At 36.4% G+C, this 16,108-nt stretch overlaps 2 protein-coding genes across 2 annotated transcripts; one reads left to right on the top strand and one right to left on the bottom strand.

Annotated features, from left to right (window-relative positions):
- Positions 1-280: 280 nt before the first annotated feature.
- Positions 281-5,843, top strand: LOC141830138 (uncharacterized). Its single transcript, XM_074717624.1, has 5 exons — positions 281-490; positions 1,062-1,218; positions 1,660-1,900; positions 3,913-4,103; positions 5,412-5,843. The coding sequence occupies exons 1-5, from the start codon at positions 424-426 to the stop codon at positions 5,518-5,520; spliced, it is 765 nt and encodes a 254-aa protein (XP_074573725.1). The 5' UTR covers positions 281-423; the 3' UTR covers positions 5,521-5,843.
- A 1,344-nt stretch (positions 5,844-7,187) lies between these two features.
- LOC141829658 (U-box domain-containing protein 43-like) lies at positions 7,188-12,303 on the bottom strand. The gene is made up of 4 exons (XM_074717182.1): positions 12,027-12,303; positions 10,364-10,881; positions 9,950-10,259; positions 7,188-8,770 (listed from the first exon to the last, which is right to left on the bottom strand). Exons 2-4 carry the CDS (start codon positions 10,865-10,867, stop codon positions 7,191-7,193), a joined length of 2,394 nt encoding a protein of 797 aa, XP_074573283.1. The 5' UTR covers positions 10,868-10,881; positions 12,027-12,303; the 3' UTR covers positions 7,188-7,190.
- Between the last annotated feature and the right edge of the window lie 3,805 nt (positions 12,304-16,108).

Raw genomic sequence — 16,108 nt, 5'->3', positions numbered from 1 at the left:
AAGGTTAATGCGCATGTTAAACATTGGAAGCATCTTTAATTACATGCTCGAAGGGATCTTCTTGTAAAATCAATAAAATGACGTGCAAACTCCATAAAGTGCTCTATTTTTATTTTTTTTAAAAATAATTGTAATCTATTTTTCTCATAAAACCTTTTAGAATTTTAATTTTTAATATTAATTTAGTATGATCCATTCCATGGCCCGGTTCGCTTGGTTAAAACCGAACCGCTTTCTGGTTCAGTAAACCCCCTCGAACAAACTCTAAACCCTAAATGCTTCGTGTCACCTCTTCGGTTTTCAAATTTTCGAGCCTCCTGCGAAATCGTTCTCCCTCCGGCGTGCAGCGCCGGACGGCAACTTCCGGTGGCGGTAGGCAATATTCTCTTCTCTGTAGAGATCTCCGGCTTCGGTGGAGCACAGATGCAGACGACTGTGAGACGAATTTCCTCTTATGCTCCAGCTTCGTCTTCCTCTTCCTCGGAAAGGGGTACCACACTGTACCTCCTCTTCTTTCACCCGACGATTGATAGCTTTGCTGTGCCAATTTTAAGGCACCAACATGAACATTAGGAACAAGATATCTAGTTCTATGGTTTAGGTAGCAAAATTTAAGTTCTTGAAAAAACAATGTGTAGTTATTTCATTTAATCGACATGTCTTCTCTGTTTGTTATCTGTCATATTGGTTTTGTCGTCCAATGTCTATTCCAATGCTCTGTTAGCCTTGGAATGTTTCCAGTTTTGCGTTTCTATTGCATGAAAAGGAAGTTAATTTAGATTTTCCTTGCAAGTGGGAAAATTCTTTTAACCGTAGCCACTTTTGCTAAGTTATTTGGCTTCCACATTTAACACAAGGAAGCTTGTTGACTAGTACTTCAGTCACTAAATAACTATAGATGTAGCCTTCTTCATATCCCTTTTGTTGCATCTTATTCGTTATTTTTCCAACTATGAACACAATATAGTATAATTCAAGGAAAAAAAGGATTTTAGCTTTATATCCAGGTGGCAATTCCTTGTTTGTTGGTGAAAATGATTGTCTTTCTTAAATCATTGCAGTGTTTATTGGCTTACCTAGTGCATTACTTCAGACAAATTCCAGTAGCCAAGGAAAATCATTTGCTGCATCAATTCATTCTAGTTCGTGTAAACCACAAAAAGGAAAGAGGATACCTAAAGAAGAAAGGCGTGCTCTAGTGGAGTCTTTCGTTAATGAGTAAGATAACTGTTTAAATGAGGTCTTACAATGTCCATTGTAGCTCTACATTCAATTTCATCAAGTGCTAAATTCTCTTTCTAATCTTTTATAAAACAAAGTTGCCTAGAACTGTTGGTTTGTGATTATTATCTAAGAATCATCTAAATTTGTGTCTGGTTGCAATCCACCAAACAATATAGAGGTAAGAATGTATAGGTTAAATCTAGACATTGCTCCTCCTGAAGTCATCTTTCCTACCTATAGGCCACTTTCCACAAACATTAATGTTTGTAAATTTACAGCTCTGGCAAACTTGCTAGTTTACATATAGGAACATTGATTGTCAACGTGTAAGTTTGTTATATTAATATGTCATTTGCTAATGTTGCATCATGTTCTAGTAGCAACTTTGTGAAATAGCTGATGTCATCTTCATTTAATACTTGGTTGGTATGACAGGTATAGAGCCCAAAATGTTGGAAAATTTCCTTCTTTTACACAGGTCCGTAAGGAGGTTGGTGGGTCTCCGTACGTAATAAGAATGTTGGTTCAAGAATTAGAGCATAATGCTAAATTGGCCTCTTTCAACAAAGAGACTAGGGTATCAAGAAAAGTAGAAGATGGTGGTCAAATTTCATATGCAGAAATTTCCTCTGCAGTTGTTGCAGATGAAAACTTGAAATCAAGTACCATGACTAAAGTAAGTTTTTATAAGGTATTGTGTTTCAAGCTAGAAAAATGACATGTTACTTATAACAACTTGTGATGGTAGTCAACTTGTAGTTTTTGTGAGTTTGACATATTGGCTATGTTTTGACATCTAAGCAACCTTGGCATGTTAATTTTGTATCATATTTATCTCTCTATATTTTTCCTCCTGGAAACACACACACACACACAGAGCGTCAGTTTTATCTCTTTTTCCCTTCATATGATTATTTTTGTGTTATTTGTTTTCTCCTTTGCGTTTTTTAGAATTAAGGATTCTCTCAAAGGGTGATTGATATAATTTTCCTTGACAAAGGATGATTGGTAATACCAATCTTTAAATTTGTAACTCTTTTGTAGTATTCATCCTCATTCTTGCATGGGTCCCATCTTGGTTTCATGATTGTGTTTTTCACAAATCATGATTGTGCTTATATATAAATCTTAGCCAGCACATGATATTGGTAAACTAGTAAATGAAAACATTTTCTCTGTTCTCCATTTTATTTAGCGGTACCGATTCAGTACAAAGTGATTTTAACCATTTTGGAAACTCTTTTTTTGGGAATCTAACTGAACAAAAATTCTATTGAAGCAGAACTAAATCTCTCCAAAATACTGGTTAGCTTTGGATGGAACTAAGTAACTACAAATATATTGTCCTTTTAGTTAATTATTATTAGTTTTTGATTAAATTAAAGACATAAAAATAATAAAGCTATAATACTAATACATTGGTATTAAAATCTCTTTTTTTGTTTGCTTCACTGTCAACTTACCATAAAGGGAACCAAAATGAAATGTTATTTTCATGTTTTCTGAACTGAATCAACCTAAATTTTATTAGCAAAATTTTAAACTGAAATGAAAATTTTGGTTGTTGCAATTTAACTTTTTCACTTTAATTTAATATGAGAGAGTGGAGATCCCCAACTTAAGCGTAAGCTAATAAATGCACCAACTGACCTTGTTAGCATAGAGTTCAAAATGCACATTAGCATGAAGTTCTAAAATGACTTCAGTTCATAATTCATCCTGACAGATTAAATACAAACATTTATCTTAGTAATTCTTATTTCTTACTCTCAACATAACTTTTATGATGGCTAATCATGTTGTAATAATTGATTTGTTATTTAAAATGAACTAAAGCCAAGCCCACTTCTTAATGAGAAGGATAGCAAAATTATTTTAGTTCCATGTATCCTTTTTTTCTTTTGATAGAAGAGGGGAGGACGGCTGGTTGTGTTAACTTGTATATTACAAAGGATATGTGACCAAGAACCTTGCCGGAGCTAGTATTTGTCAAACTTTTTTTCAACACATTCCTTTACTGAATATCTACTGTTCTTGCATCCTTTTTAATGGAGTTTAAGGTTTGCAAAAATTATTATCTCACTTCCCATTTCTTTACCTGATGCCCTACACTTTTTTTTTCATGTTCACTATTTATACTGTTAGATCCTATTATCCTTATAACATTGCTTTGACTGTCACTGAGGTGCAATCTTGAGGGTGACTAATAGTTAGATCCTATTGACATTGCCCTATCACATATTCACCAAAGTGCAATCTAGAGGGTGACTATGACTTCATGCTTGCAGGCAGAGTGACTCGTATGCATGCTGGAGTAGTATTTGTGAAGTTACCTTTTTGACTTATATTTGGCGTTCTTGATCTTGTATTCTATTCATTCAATATCTCATTTGATAGGACTCAAGTAATGTTGTGCTATCTTGTGCCAGCAAATGTGTGCATATATATATGTTCGTTGTCCTATAGTTGGAATGGCTCTTGACTTGGTTCCTTTATGTGTTTGTTTTCTTTGATTTCTTTTTTTCTTTGTGCCTTGTGTTTCTACTAAATAAGTAGAATACTTTGTCAGTAAAGCCTCTACAAGATATCTAGAAGTTATCTTTGTGAAGGAATTTATATTTCCTTTTGTGCCAAAAGTTCAAGGAAACCTCACTTGATAAGTTCATTTTTTTTATTACTTGTTTGTAGGATGAGTCATCAGTTCCTTTGAAGTTGGTAATTGAAGCAGAAACTTCACAAACTCCTCCAGGAGATCCTGTAGGCTGCCAAACAGAGATTAGCACCATTGACTCTTCACAAGACACGCCTAACCATAAGGCAGTTGAACATGCAAGGGATGCTACAACCCTCGGGACAGATATGGAGGAGTTGCAACCTATGTAAGCAATTTAAAGTATTTCAGTACCTTTTGCGCATTTGTTCAGTATACTACTCTCTCTGCAGGGTCAAACTTTCTGCATTAACTTTCATAGCCATGATTTTGGCTCTGATCAATTCAAATTGGATTCGCTAGGGCTAGTCACTATTTGATTGATCTTCTTTTCATGTTGAATTCATCCAGAATAGGCTGAAGCAGATTTTGGAACAGAAGACAAAATCCTGATTCATCCTTGCCAGTTCTATTGAAATTATTTGAGTTCAGCTAAATGGATATTTTTGCCCTTGTATCCTGCAAGTAATGAACCTAAAATGTATTTGTAGATACTGACAAGGGTAGACGAATAAACTATATATATCCCAATGCCTACGGATTGAAAGATTCAGACACAAATATAGAGCCAGGAAATACCAAAATACATATGAATATTTAGCTCATAACCAACTTCACCTTGATACACATGAAACTGAATTCTGGATGATATCATTCATGACCCAACCCGCATAACTGTTTATTATTTTTTTCTCTCCCACTCCCTCTCTCTATATCCTTGATGTGAGTGGGCGAGTAGACAGTCTCTCTAGTGTTGTAATAGCACAACCACCAAACCATTAAAAATATATCATATCCAATACATTTTCATGTTGATAATTCTGAAGAAAGAAAAAATGATTAGAGTGGTAATATCAAAGAACATGTCCACTTCAAAGTTGCATAAAATTCAGCTGCATTATTTGGTTTGCCAGGTACTATGCAGCTGTACTATCTAATTGGTTAGGTCGAATGCCATGTTACTTTTCTTTGTTTGATTCTGTTAGTTTACTTGTTGCAGCTACATTTACCATGAATCTTCATCTAAACTGTCTTTTACTGTTTCCTAAATGATTACTTAATGATAAAGAGGCTCATTGCTATAGCCTATCTTGTATAATTCTCTAGAATATTTTGTAGTGAGTTAAAAAGCTTAATTTATCATTGAATCGTTTGGTCATTACAACATTTTGTTGGGATCAAGATATGCCAAACTTACCGCCTAGTGACATGAGACATTGAAATTCATTAAATTATATAAAGAAGAAAATTGAGAAAGTGTTTGAGAGTAGGAGCTGTTGTTAACTTCTCTAAGCAGCCATTTTTATCTATTTGGACAAATGATAAACATATGGATCAGATAACCTTTTGGGTTTTAGACTGGTAGGGTTACATCTACTGCTCGATTTCGGTGCATTAATTTTCTCTATAAAATGCCACGTGTGTTCAGAGAGTAATTGATGCTGAATGCAATCTTGTTGTTTTCCTTTTTCTCCAGTGAACACAATAGAAGTTCAAACCATGGAGATTCACCAAGGGCAACAAACTGGTGGGGCAGCTTGAGATCACTGGCAGATGGGATCTTTAGCATTTGGAGGAAAAAGTAGGTCTTCATCTGCTGCTCTACAAATAGCTACATGTGATGCAATTTCCGTGCCTCGTGGCTGTCTATTTTACATGTTGACTTGTTTTGGCTTTCAGAAATAATTTCTCCTACAGGCATGAGTGACTGTAGTTATCCATCTATCTAATGATGAATAGTGGAAGTAGTTTCTTCTCCGTTTACCCTTCTATTTGGTCACTTAGATCCAAGTTGATTGAATGCTTTTGTTGCATCTGGGAAATGTGATTTGCAAAGCGAGTTCAATATTTTGTCTTATTTTGTAAGAGTGCTGTATCTGAAAATGGATCAACTGCAAGCATTTATTTGTACATGAATCTTGATTAATGATGAAGCATAATCTAAAGGGGATTTCATCTTTCATCTTTCTCTCTTGCCAAAAAAAACAAAATGTTCAATGCTTAGAAATATGAGATGTAAAAATAAAATTGTGGATTTGATTGACAATATTCTAGTGCAAGAGGTAATAGTTTCAGATCTTCACTAATCATGCTCTCCCAATTGAACTATCTCTGCTTTACAATTTTTAGAATAATAATAAAATTTAAATATGAATCATGAAATTTAGAAATCATAAAATGAAGAAATATGAGATGTAAAACTAAAATTGTGGATTTGATTGAAAATATTCTAAGTAATAGTTTAAAATTCTAAAATATTTATTTTGCGTCGTATTACAGTGAGTGTGGATCGAAACTTTCAAATCTTCCCGGCTTTATAATTTTTAGAATAATAATAAAATATAAATATAAATAATGAAATTTGGAAATCATAAAATAAAGAAATATGAGATGTAAAAATAAAATTATGAATTTGATTGAAAATATTCTAATGCAAGATGTAATAGTTTAAAATTCTGAAATATTTATAATAATGGTTTCCTTTCTCCCTCCTACTATGAAATCAAATGAAATGATATAAAAATTATTATTATTTCTTTTTTGTCCAGATGGAAATAGAGAAGAGAAGACATTTAATTTTATTCATTTCATCAACCAAATTGAATAAAAATAAAATTGTCGCAGACGCAATAAATAGGTAAAAATTTATCTCTCCATTTAAAAGAAAATAAAATAATGCAATTCCTTTCTTTTCTCTTCACTTAAAAACATTTTATTCCCCTAAACACAGGGTAAAACATTGTCCAGACGAGACGCGAAGCTGGGTTGAACAACAATTAATAAAGTCACTAATGAGTTTAACATAACTATCTAAAATAATCTAAATTCAATTATTAAAATATACTCGAGTTGCTAAATCCAATCTAACTTGATCAATGCCAAAATTACCAAAACTATTAAATATTCATTACCTATATTCATCAAAAACTAATACACTTTACGATGCGAAATCAATTCAATGTCATCACATCGATATACAAAATTTGTAGTACTTACTCTACAAGCCACGGCTTCCTACTCTTTCTTGCAGTCCCACCATCAATTGGACTGGTTCTTCTGTAAACAATCTGTGTGAATCCTTTTGGCATTTCTTTTCAACCCATTGGTTTATTGCTCCCCATGCAAGAGTGTTCTCTGTAAATAGAATCCACAACCTTAAAACTCTTTTTCGCAAACAGAAAAGAATATATCAAAATACAGGAGTTGCACAGAAGATACTACAAGCTGATGTACAAAGCTCTGGTCTTTCTACCTCTTATTGCCCCATCTTTGTGAAAATCCCAGAGAAGTTTGGCAACTTATCGACATGCTTCAGTGCCCGCTCTGCGATCTGCCTCGTTCTATAGTCCCCGTGCCTGAACGCTTCAACTAATGCCGTTCCAACGTTTTGATCTCCTGAAATTTCACAAGCTATTTCTTCTATCCTCAAGATCCTTTCGACTGCCCACACAGCTTGCTGCCTGAGTGTCTCTGTGCTGTTTTCCCGCAATATTTCCAGAATTGGTTTAATCCCATCCGCACCATCTATGACAGAGACTCCTTGCTCGATATCCACATCGTCATCCAACAAAGTGCACAAGGCTGCCAAGGCAGCCTCGACAACCTTTTCATTAGTATGATCTAAACAAGCAACCAACTTGTCTACAGCTTTCCCTTCCAACAGACAGAAGTTTTCTTTTACAGAACAGAAGCCATGGTGGACTTGGCATAGTCCAGTATTAACTGGTTGCTTGCCTACACAAGAAAACATAGAACGGAAAAATCCTGGTTCTGGAACCACTGGGACCCTTGTTAATAGTTTTGTTTGCCTGGAGAGGTTTCGCAGTGCCAGAGCAGAAGCTCTTTGCACTTTGTCTAGACCGTTCATCTGAAGCAAATCAGTGAAAAGGCTAGCAAGATTATACTCACGAGTTAGGGCAATAATCTCCGGTTCACCTTCCAGAATGTATGTGAGCCTCGAGAGAACACTAACGAGGCCTTCGAGAAAAGGAGTGGCAAAGCGTCCCCCACGAGTTATCCCTTGCCTGATGCTGGTCACTTTTGAGATGGCTATCTTGAAAGCTCCTTCATCCAAGAGGCACCTGGTTAAAACAGAGTCACTCTCTGGAAGGTTAGCGAGGAGCCCAACAGCAGCTGCCTGCTCTTCCGAGATCCCACTGTCATCTGCAATGATATTAATCAAGCTGCTGAGCTGACCAGCAGTCTCACGAAGAGCATCAGAAAGCTCTTGACCCATGTAAGGAGAAATATTGTTCAAGAGTTTTATAGAAGCCACTCTGACATCTCTTTGCGGGGCTTCAACGAACTGAATAATACTAATGGTAGCACCTGAACTTTTTATAGCAGCAACCATGTTCAAAACAGTGGCTGAAGAACTTGTAAGCCCCACAAGTACCTGAAGAAGCTTGCATTCAATTCCAGGTCCAGTGTTGCTAATTAGATGAAGAAGACTGTGCACGATGTCTTCAGAAACCAAGGTCCGGCGATCATGATCAAGAGGGATCCTCTCAAAATTAGCACCTGAAGACACAATGTTAGCAAGAACTGTTGCAGCTACCTCTTTCAGTCTCATAGGCAGCTGGTTGATCCCTACCATGAAAAGGTCTCTGATAAGTGGTGGAAGGATGCCAGCATGAATAAGTATCTTTGCACTAGCCTCATGAGATGATATTTGGTTCAAAGCCTTGAGGGCAGCTTCTCTCGCTTGCTTGCTCCCACTTTTCATGACATTGACGAGTACCGAACCAGCTGTTTGGGCTACAAAGACTTTCACATCATTGCTCAAGACAAGCTCTCCAAGATAAGCAGCCATTGAGAGCTGTGTTTCAGGTGATCCTGCATGATTTTGCACAAAATTTGGAGAAAGAACCACCTAAAAAACAACATAACTAATAATTCATTTACAAAATGAAAGATTGGATATTTGGAGTTGGAGAAATGAAACCTTAACACTAATCATCCAGACAAGCATACAATAACAAAGCATTATTTAGACACTTCATAGAAGACTACAACTACTACAAAGGAGAGAGTAGTGTAGGTAAAACTAAAACAAAAGGAAGAAAAACAATTTCTGCTTTAGAGATTCTAATAAATCCAACCCAAACATTCGCCTATATCCAATTACACTTAGCAATAAAGCTAGCCCATGTCATCTACTGCAACAATTTACATTAGATAATATTTTGGCATGACAGCTGATTGCCTGATTCCTTAAAGAAAGATGGATTATCATACTGTGACACTGTCAAATTTGGATAATCAACTGTAAAGCAAGGCATAAAAATTGATAATGAGAAGAGATTCTGATGTTGGATAGAATAATGATTATTTTGTAGGCTAGTTCGAACAGAAAATTTTCAAGGAAGACACAGAAAATCATTAAACGCTTTTTTTTCTCTTGGTTTAACTGAATAATATTAACTCAAAATAAAGATGATGCCCTAACATCAACTAAACAAATATTTAAATAGTTTGAAAACCCTAAAGATGCAAAAAATTAAAATAACCTTAATAAAAAGGACAAAAATTCTTTGGAGTCTCTGTTTGAAAAAACTTTAAACGATATTTTTTTTGGCCTAAAACTGGATTGTTACCAGTTGATATATTATAGGTCCTATGATTCAACCCGAGATCCGTGTTCACGAATCCCCTGCATCAGATTGCTAAACATAAATTTGTGACAAGTGAATGCTCATATTATATCCTTTAAAACCTCCCAAGTAATTGCTAGATTTAGCTATTATTAAAAAAAAGTAGTTCACGTGGCATAATAAAAAGACATGCAACAAACAATTTTTTTGTTTAATAAAGAGGAAAATAAATTTAATAGAAAAGAACAAACAATATAAATATTCAAGGGAAAAGAAGCTGCTAGAGAAACAAATGCTGCTGAGAATAGGGGGATATCGTATATGCATTTATCATCATATTTTAAAATATAATATCAATTTATAAGAAATTATTAAAGAGTGTATAAAGGAGTGTAACAAACTAACCAAAACAGCAAATTACCTGCAAGGAGAAGTTTAAGAAGTGGCTGCAATCTACCATTTACAGCCATTTGTCTGACATTGTTTTCACTTTTTCCTAAATTTTCCAATGTCTTATCAGCTCTCTCTATAGTTAAATGTTTTTCTGATTTGCTACTTGCCATTCCTACCAATATAAGTATCGCTCCGCTGACTCCTCCAATCTTTTCACACAAAGTTTCAGATTTTGAAAGCTCATATAATAATGATACAGCTTCTTCTCTCTCTTGTGAATGCCCATGTGACAAGAATTTCACAATTGTTCGGATTGTGTCTCCTGCAGCAATAGCTTCCTGCAAAACAATAACATCTGAAGTTATTTCCTCATAGAGGGTAAGAACCAAGTCCAGAATGTTCATGAGAATCAGCAAATCAAACAAAACAGATAGAAGGCAACCTTATTATCATCTTCTTCAGAAGCGATGCAAAGGGTTTCTAGTGCTTTAATTCGTATTTTCATGTTGCTGCTCTTCAGCATGTCAGCAATCATAGGTATTAATTCTGCATTACGCACAGCATGTTTGCTTGACCTGCTTTTCTGACAAATAATTGTAATGGAATTAAGTGATTGTAAAACATCAACATCAGAACTCCCAAGTGACAGTGTTCTGCATGCTTTGTCCAGCTGGGCAACTTCATTTCTCTTGGTCCACTCTTCAATGGTATTCCTCAGAGCTATACTAGGGTTTAACTCAGTGCTCTTTAATTCTTTATTTGTCAATGGACAGGTTGGCCTCCTTCCATTGTCCCTGCATTTCTTGAACCAGTCCTCAATAGCTTCTCGCTCAAAAGTCTGCCCATTCTCTATGGTAGCTGGATCTCGCATAACTTGTTTAGTAAGTGGACAAAGAAATGCTTCATAAATAGGCTCGACAAGTGAATCGTCATGATTTTCTGCCATTGCTTCACAGAAACCTGATTAAAAAAAGATGGTTTCATCATGAAACATGAATTAAGAAAGCTATACATGACAATCTAAATGGTAATACAAAAGTCAATTACAAATTAATTTGATTTATTTTTCCATCATCATTGGTTCTGAAAATATAGATATTTACCCAAACCATGAAATTGAAACCAAGAACAACGAACAAAATTCTCTTTTAAATCCAATAGGGGACCGAGGCTCGGTCCAGCTGAAAATTCTGATGTCAATCTGTTACACCTATTTGTAGTGATTTATCAACTAAAGTGTATAGTGACTTGCACTGGCAATGTAAGATTTACTGGTGACAGTAGGTCTTGGTACTCACCAACCAACAGCTATTATAAACTATGAACTAGTTAGCAACCTGAATGCATAAACCTACACATTCTCATGAAAGATACATCAGGATCTTATGTCACACAGACAAAACCAATATCTGAGAGTAAATTTTAGCTTAGCCCATTTTATCTAGAGTTAATTTAGAGATGTTACATTTCACTTTTAGTATTTCATGATGCAACAAAAGCAATATTTTTCATATATTTTTTTGCAAATATAGAAGCAATATTTTTCATATATTTGTTTGCAACGAAAGCAATAAACCTACTTTTAGAATGTTTCAGTAGGTCTTTGGTCAAGATCTTTGAGGTTAACTATAATATTTAGTTCAACTATCAGAGAAAAATAAAGGCCTAAATCAGACCAATTCAGACTAAAACAGAAATTGTGCTGTTCATGCTAGACCAATCAATGGTTAAGATAAGGCATCATATATTGCAAGTAAAGTTTAACTAGATCACCTCCACAACTAAGACAATTGGCACTGACCAAAAGATGACAATAAAAGAAAAAAAAATAAAAACTAGGTCTGAAATTGATCCATTCCAACTAGATTCAAATCAATGGTTCAAGTCTTGCCAGAGTAATCAACTTTTGCTACGAAGATAACAAATTGGTTGACTCTGTTCAATTAAAGAGAAAAAACAACAGTTCAGAACTTGCCAGATCAAAACCATAGTAACTAATTAATATCAGCTGCGCATCCCAACCCCGATGCCACCGAGTATGCCAGATCCATGAATCAGCGTAATCGAATAGAACGAGAAGAATTAATCAGGAAAGATAACCGTACCACTATCTGCACCGCAACTCCTCCTTCCCCAAAATCTTCACCGAGTCTGCAACCCTAATCTTCCGCCTCTGCTGGTCCCGCTCGATGCCCCCACTGCGCAGGACCGAGGGATCGAGTACGCGAATTGAGGGTACAAATTCGGCGGAAACAAAGGAACAAGAGACGACAGAGAGCGAGAGAGAGAGAGTTTGACTTAAATTGGAGTCGTGGAGCAGTCGAACCTCCTTCCTTCGGCGTTCGCGCACGGACGACGAGAGCGGAGAGGGTTGGACTTTGGGAGAGAGTAAGCGAGCGAGGAAGTTACCGTGTCACCGCGTGGAAATGTACGTTGCGGGTCGGATGACGACGACGGCCACGTGGCATGGCCAAAAATGGGATTAAACTGCTAAACATAATTTTCCATGTTTAATTTTAAAATTGGATGATGACGACGACGACGACGGCCACGTGGCATGGCCATCACCGCCGTCGTGCTCTCCGCTCCGCTATCAGAAGCCTCACTGCGATTTCCAATTGGGCCTGTTGGATCACTGAATTGGGCCCTTAAATATATCCTTAATTATTTTTAACCCCTCGTGATATTTTATTCAATTAGAACCAACAAGAGATTTTGGAAAGAGTGTGTGGTCATTTGTCATTCATTCATTTCCTGATTTATTAAGGGCGTCGTTGTTTTGTAATTAAATGGCAATGTGCTCTTACTCATTGAATGTCAAGGCGTTACACTAACTATGCAGTGCAAGCTTCTTCCATGAGAAGAATCATGTAAATGTCACCCATTAATGCATCTGCAATCAAAATCTCATCATCAATATAGATATATATATACACACAATGATGGTGAGGGAGTAGCTGGATCGAGTGACATGGAGCCAAGCAATTACAAGATGTCGAAGTCAGACATGAACCTCTCGCATGGTGCATCGTCCTCTGTTGTCAAGGTGAAGAGTTGTGTAGCTTGCACAGGAACGAACACGACGCTGTGGCGAAATGGACCCGATGGACCTAAAGTGAGTGAGCTAGTTAATTAACTTTGGTTATTGATAGATTTGTTTGAAAATATGGACTTAATTTGTGTAGTACATTAATTTCAGACTTTGTGCAATGCTTGTGGGATACGGTTCCGGAAGGAGGCCATGAAGATAAACACTGACCTGAGGCTTGGTCCACCAGATTATGTTCTTCAATTTAGTGCTCGAGGAAGAGAACTCTATTGGCGTCGACCATGAGCTAGCTAGTCTGATGAAAATGCGATCCATGGCTAGCTGATCATATGCATTAATACAATAACTTTTCAAAATTTCCAGTCTTTTGAGAGATCCAATATATATTATAATTTTTTTAATTCCGATCCTGATGCTATATATATATATATATCAACTTTTTTTTTAAATATATAAAAATATTTAAATTTAAGGAGTGCCAAATTAAGATTTCTATCATGCATCGTTCATATGAATTCATTGCCACACAGACAGTTCGCCTGTTGCATTCCAGGAGAGTATTTTGATGATTTACTTAACATTTTTTTTTACTCACAAAATTAAGGAACTAGATAGCATTAATTAAACACGAGCATATGGGTGTCGTTTACCAAGTCGACCAAGCATTATATTCATTCACTCAATGGGAGCTTCTCACATGAATTCAATTCTCTCCATCTCCCTCATTAAATTCATCACTGTATTCGACCTTTTTTGAGAAGGGAACTGCTAATCTTATACGGAATCCAACTCAAGATTGCAGCGTAGACAAGCAGGAATATATATGATGAACTAATTAAACGGATCCTCTCTCTGGATTCTTTCTGATATATGCCACCTTTATTTTTTCTCTCTTTTTTTTTTCGAAGAATCAAATTTTAATAAAAAAGTTTCTTCAATAGTAATAGTTGGTGGATAACAATTAATCTTCATGGACATTAAAATACAGCTCATAATGATTCGAAAACAAGCGACAATGAAACACTACTAGTTCAAATAAACACTTGGAGGAGAAACTATTGACAACCTCTCTTGTGCAATATTAAGCGAGCACAGTGGGTAAGAGAAATAGCATCAAGACAAGAAATCTTGGTCACTTTGTCTCTATCAATCGCCATTAATAAACACTTAGCAGACTCCCTAGAAAGCTTGATCGATCAGTACTGTCAAAATGCACGGTGCATGGAAATTAATAACATTAAACTTGATATTTAAAATATTACGATATATTAAAAAACAGTCTATAATAAGGAAATAATTTAAGTAAAAATATTATCGCACGGTGGCAGTACGTAGCTGATGGCGACTCCTCGAGAGTTCGAGCAAGGACATAACAATGTTGAGGAATATGACACAGTAAGAGGACAATGCATGGCACAATGGTAGGGAATATCGAATGAATGGCTTCGATATATATTTATATATAGCAACATATGTAAGGAAGAACATAGGGAAAAAAATTCATTAATCTTCTTAACGTGCATGTTTTGTACTGACTTCTATAGATGTACACCACGTATCTGGCTCAAACAGCCACAGTAATCCACAACAAGAGAGAAGTGAAAGTTTATACTCAACCGATTAGTCCTCCAGTTATTTCATGGCATGGTCCAGTAGATTCGAAGGAGGTTGGAGTTGGAAGTGATCGAACAAGTGATTCTTTAATAGCGGGCTTAGCTAATTCCAGGGAGGTAGGTGCACTAACATTAATTCATCCTACAGCTCACGAACATATGCATGGCTTTAACTTTCGTAGGAAAAATTAGATGTGCTAAACTATTACGTGGTGACCCTCTCAACTACATTCCCACTGAACCCATTAACTCATGAAACAGTTCTCGGTTCCTTACAGCGCATGGTCCAACCCGAAGTTAGCCTGGATTCCCCTGCTCATGACTGAATCATTGGACCCGCACACAATTTTCTCTGTGCGTCGGCATGTAATTGCCCTATAAGAAGGGATGCATTTGGCTGTTTAATTTGTTGGAAATCTAAACCAAACTTGCATTATTGGAATCCTAAATCAAATTGGATTGTTGGAATTCAAAACTGTTGTAATCTCCGATAGCTCTGGGAGTACGCAAACTGGTACGGATCGTCGAGGCTAGTGTTCAACACTATCTCCGTAAACGATATTGCTCCGCTACAGTGCTAACGGATAGCAGCAATTCGTTCCCAAGATACAACGACAAACATCTCGAAATAGTAGCAGTCCAAATTCCGAGACCAGCGAACCTTCTCGTAGGCTTTTTGAACTCCTAATGCACTAGATGAGATGAATGCACAAGGAAGAGAGGAATCGATGAATTGATCGATGAAATTTCCAATCTGGAGGGATCTATTTATACCAAATGAAGAGGTTGAATGCCAATTTGGGTGAGAGGATCCATGTGTTCTTTGGGCTGGATCGATCTGGATCGTCCAATCTGAAGGGTTGTAACCCTCCACATAGCCCATTTTAATCTCATCCATCAGATTTGAAGGGTTGTGACCCTCAGATCTCGCCTATTGTCATCAGCTATCGGATCTGGATCTAATGATCTATTCGATCTGACGCTTCAGATCAAGTCTCATCCCAAACGGTCAGATCATGACTCTTCGCGATCCAACGCTCTAGATCGCATCACAAGCAATCCATTACACCTCGTGCAAAGTGTGCCTACAAAGCGCACATTGCGCGTGTGCGCGCGTGGTGGGCTCACAGGTGTGACCACCTGCTCGCCCCTGAGAAGAGAGCACCTGGTCTTTTTGTGTTAACTCCATTAACACAGCATCATTAATAAGGAAAGAAAACATATCGAAAATTTTTGATGTGAGACTATTCTCCCATACATTTCTTTATATATAACATTAATGAATAATTAATGTTATTCTGACCGACTTTAAACAATTAATTTCTCATTCACCCTTAATCGGTTTTGAGTAAATTAATAGTCTACATCTATCTACGCGAAAAGTAGATTTCGATTTTGAAGTCAATTACGACTTTCATCAATTGATGGCATTCCAATTTTTCTACAAAACTGTATTAGTCCATTAAGCTCCCAATATCCAACAAAAATCAAATTGCTTAAGTTGTAGGGGCTAATTAAGTTGTCT

Source organism: Curcuma longa, chromosome 5 (genome assembly GCF_044706935.1).
Source record: "Curcuma longa cultivar G26 ecotype Majalengka, Jawa Barat chromosome 5, ITB_CL_G26_1.1, whole genome shotgun sequence".
Taxonomy (NCBI): Eukaryota; Viridiplantae; Streptophyta; class Magnoliopsida; order Zingiberales; family Zingiberaceae; genus Curcuma; species Curcuma longa.
This window is presented reverse-complemented; position numbering and strand designations above follow the sequence as displayed.